The sequence below is a fragment of the Lycium barbarum genome, chromosome 1 (genome assembly GCF_019175385.1).
Source record: "Lycium barbarum isolate Lr01 chromosome 1, ASM1917538v2, whole genome shotgun sequence".
In the NCBI taxonomy this organism is placed as follows: Eukaryota; Viridiplantae; Streptophyta; class Magnoliopsida; order Solanales; family Solanaceae; genus Lycium; species Lycium barbarum.
In genome coordinates, this window is record NC_083337.1 from 46,547,444 (window position 1) to 46,552,290 (window position 4,847).

The 4,847-nt window shown below is 43.6% G+C and overlaps 1 protein-coding gene across 1 annotated transcript; it reads left to right on the forward strand.

The window, feature by feature from the left end:
- Window positions 1-393: 393 nt before the first annotated feature.
- On the forward strand, window positions 394-1,944 carry LOC132611711 (uncharacterized). Its single transcript, XM_060326097.1, has 2 exons — window positions 394-1,401; window positions 1,597-1,944. The coding sequence occupies exons 1-2, from the start codon at window positions 394-396 to the stop codon at window positions 1,942-1,944; spliced, it is 1,356 nt and encodes a 451-aa protein (XP_060182080.1).
- The last annotated feature ends 2,903 nt before the right edge of the window (window positions 1,945-4,847 follow it).

A 4,847-nucleotide genomic window follows, 5' to 3' on the forward strand; every position in this document is an offset into this window, starting at 1 on the left:
TTCTTTCCATCTCTGAATTGTCTATTGCCCAACCACTTGCCCACCCGGTTCGCTATGAGCACCATACTATTTACCCCAATCGACGAACACATTGGTGCCTCGTACCACACCCCACCACCAGTTAATACTAACCAAATTTCTGGAACCGCTCACTCTATCCCCTCTTACCCAACACCACAAAATAACCATCCCGGTAACACTATACAACTAAGCATCATCTCGCTACCAACGGCCAAAACCACCCCTACTCCCCAAACTCGCCCTGTTGTTTCCTTCCACACACCTATAACCCCAGGCACCTTTTCACCCGATCAAGAAATTGACTAGTATGAGGAGATGGAAAAAACGTGGAAGGCTGAGTAGGAAAAATAAGAAGAAAGGCTTGAACGAAAGATGACCACATTGTTGGAACGGTCCATGAGAACCACCCTCACCAGCACAAGCTTAAGCTATGATGATTTTTGTATACATCTAAATTTGGATTTACCTAAAGGCTTCAAGGTGCCGTGTTTTGAACTATTTAATGGGACAGACAATCCTGAAGCGCATCTACGGGCCAACTACGTTCAAGTGGTCGGCGTCCGAGACAACCAAGCGCTCATTATGAGGCTGTTCAGTCGAAGTTTCACCGGAGAAGCCTCAAAATGGTTCATAGTGCTAGACATTAGCCATTGCATTACATTGGAAGACATGGTTGTGACTTTCATAGAAAGATTTTGCTTTAACATGGAAACAGTACCGAACAGGTACTATTTGGAAAAAGTAAAACAAAAGTCCACCAAAAAATTTTGTGAGTGTGCGAGTAGGTGGAGAACAGAGGCTGCCCGGGTACAACCCCCTATGGACGAAGAGGAACTTGTATCGGTTTTCATCCGTTCACAAGAAAAAGATTTTTATGATAGAATGCTCTCAATGGAAGGAAGACCTTTCTTTGAATTGGTCAAAATTGGCGAGGCCATAGAAGACAGTCTCAATACTGGCCGAATCATAAGTATGATCGAAAAATCCGCTTGTTCAAGCTCAACCGGGTTCATACGCGAGAAGAAGAAAGACGTGACTAGCATATCTCACATTCCTAGCCCCAAAACCAAAAGGAGGGAAGATTTCTCAATGGGAGTATATGTTTCACCTCCCTCAAATACCTACATTCCCACTTCGTACAATATGGTGCCCGTATGTTACAGGCGAATGACCTTCCAATCATCACCCTCAAATTACCGAGCTCCACAAAATGCCTTCCAGTCACCTCCCCCGAACTACCATGCTCCACAGCCAAATTATCAAACTTCCCTACCTGTTTACCGCACTCTACAAAATAACCAACCCAATACCTACAAAAATCAACCACTACCAAATGCTTGTAATGCGCCACGTCAGAACTTTGAAAAGAAGCCAGCTAGGGTATTCACTCCATTGATGGAATCTTAAAGTGATTTATTCAAAATATTAAGCGCAGCTGGGATGATCTAAACGCTTCCCCCAAAGGTCTTCGATCCAAATAATCGATTCTACCGAGCGGACCAGACATGTGCCTACCATTCCGATGGCATAGGACACAGTACTGAAGATTACATTAATCTTAACTACAAAATACAGGACCTGATTCACCGGAAAGAGATTGTGCTCCAAACAACCCCTACGAATGTGAACACCAATCCTTTGCCAAACCGTAGCAACAACGTAATTCACATGATTGAGAGGGAAGAAGACTGGGTCACAGGAAGACCCATAATCTGTGATTCTGTGAATGAACTTGAGCGCACAGTAGCATCTTTGTCTTTGCAAGAACGCGCGCAATTCAAAGTATTAGTCCCTGCGCCAATGGCAGCGCATGTAGCTCTAGTGACTCCGGCGCCGCCTTGCAAGGAGTTCGTAGTCCAAGTCGCTACCGCACACGAAATTACAAGATCATGGAGATGCTACACTACCAAAGACCTGGCCTAAGAGGCACCTCGAAGGAAGGGAAATAAAACAAGGACAATCATCAAAGGTGAAGCTGAAGATTTCTGGCCCGAAATGCAGGCAAAGAAATACTCCATTATTGAGGACTTGAAGAAAATGCCAGCCCAAATCTCAGTAGTTGCATTATTGCTAAGTTCACCTCAACACCGCCTGGCTTTAATGAAGGTGTTGGAGGAAGCTCACGTCCCAGCTAGAACAAGCAGTTAATATCTGGCTGAAATGGTCGCTCATGTTATGGAGGAACATCAAATTTCCTTCATGGAGAAAGAGTTTCCCAAAGAAGGCATAAATCACAACTTTCCCAAAGAAGGCATAAATCATAACAAAGCGCTGCACATCCCTATTATGTGCTGCAATAATGTGGTAAACCGAGTATTAAGTGAGACTCAACATTTGTCCTGAGTCTACCCTAACTCAGCTGTGATATGACCTTGGAAATGTTTGTCAGAGCCACACTAACAGAAGAGCGTTCGATGGAGGTCGATGTCATGCTACTGGGGTAGTTGACTTGGACATTTAAATAGCTCCAACTGCATTCACCATTGGATTCCAATTCATGGAAATACCCACCAATTATAATTTGCTTCTGGGAAGGCCATGGATCCATATGGTAGGGGCAGTACCATCCTCACTCCATCAATCTTTAAAATTTGTCTAGGAAGGGGAATAAGTGGTAATCCACGGAGATGCCACAATTACCTAGATAACATTGTACCCGTCATTGAAGCTGCACCTAAGGGAATGGATTTCTATGTCATGGAGTTAGTGGGAGAAACCCATAAGATAGATTCCTTGGAAGCTCCTACGCTATCGGTTTACAAAATGATTGCTTCTACTATGCTTCTGAATGGGTTTGAACCCGGGAATGGTCTAGGAAAGAATCTGCACGGCATCACTGAGCCAATTCCCATTCCCCATGATAATTTTCATTTCGGACTAGGATGTCCCAGCTAAAGATAAGATACCTACCAAGAAGAGACAAGAGGTTACAGATCTTTGAAAAACCATTCCAAACCTGTACCAGTCATTTCCCCATCGAATGCCTATGCATGGAGATGCCGACATTGAAGAACGGATAGGGATTCTATTACAAGATGAAGACTGCTCAGTCATCCTAGAAGAATATGCAGAAATTCCCACCATCAGAGACGCAGATCCGAGTGAGCAGCTGTCCAATTGGACCTCTACCGCGCTGCTGGCTCTTCATAATAAAAATGATAAAGCAACCCTAAATGTCATGACATGTTGCGAAATGAATGAGTCGGGAAGTATAGAGGAAGAAGAATACGAGGAATATGATGAGACCACAATGCTACCCGAGGGTCTCACGAAAGAAGTAGAACAATTAGAGAATGAGAAGAAACCAAATATGGACGAAACAGAAGCCATAAATCTAGGTGATGAAGAGAATGTCAAAGAAACAAGGATAAGTGTGCACCTAGAGATGCCTTTAAAGAAGAATTGATAAGTCTACTAAGGGAGTACGTGGATATCTTCGCATGGTTATATGCTGACATGCCATGACTAAGTACCAGCATAGTATCCCACAGGTTACCCATCAATGCGGGTTTTACTCCAGTAAAACAGAAGACCCGACAATTCAAACCAGATCTTAGTATCTGAATCAAAGATGAGGTGGAAAAACAGATTAAATCAGGAGTGGTGGAAGTGACTTCAATCCCCACATGGCTAGCCGACATAGTTTCGGTACCCAAAAAGGACAGGAAGAAAAGAATTTGCGTGGACTACCTAGATAGAGCTAGCCCAAATGATAATTTTCCACTCCCGAACATCCACATACTCATAGATAACTGTGCCAAGCATGAGCTGCAATCATTTGTGGATTGTTTTGCTGGCTACCACCTGATCTTAATGGACAGAGAGGATGCTGAGAAAACAGCCTTCATCGCCCCATAGAGAGTGTACCATTACAGGGTAATGCCCTTCGGCCTCAAGAATGCCGGCATAACATACACGAGAGCGATGACTACCATTTTCCACGACATGATCCATAGAGAAATTGAAGTCTATGTGGACGATGTCATTATCAAGTCAAGGGAAATTTTGGAGCATACCACACATTTGAGGAAATTCTTCGATTGGCTCCGAAAGTTCAACTTGAAATTGAACCCGACTAAATGTGCGTTCGGAGTACCGACCAAAAAATTACTGAGGTTCATAGTCAGCCGAAAAGGCATAGAGCTAGACCCAATGAAGATCAAAGGAATCCAAGAATTACCTCCGCCCAAAACTAAGAAAGAAGTCATTAGTTTCTTGGGAAGGCTAAATTACATTGGACGATTCATAGCTCAATCCACCATCATTGTGGAGCCCATCCTCAAGCTTTTGAAGAAGGACGCTCCTACAAAATGGACAGAGCAGTGTCAAGAGGTATTTGATACTATTAAGAGATACCTATCCAATCCACCAGTCCTAGTACCTCCAAGGCCCGAGAGCCCACTGCTACTACACCTATCGATTGCCAAAAATGCCTTCGGTTGTGTGTTAGGACAACACGATGAAGAAGGGAAAAAAGAACGTGCCATTTACTATCTAAGCAAGAAGTTCACTGCCTGTGAGGCAAGTTACACGCTAGTGGAGAAAACTTGTTGTGCTCTAACTTGGGTGGCTAAAAAATTGAGACATTATTTGTCCTCGTACACCACTCACATTATATCCAAGATGGATCCGTTGAGGTACATATTCTGCAGCCCATGCCCATCAAGAAGTTGGCCAAACGACAGATGTTGTTAAGTGAATTCGACATCGTGTACATAGATTAGAAGGCCGTTAAAGGACAAGCTTTGGCTGAATTACTAGCTGCAAGCTTGGTAAATGAAGAACTCAAACCACTTTGCACTCATTTCCCAGATGAAGGGGTGTTG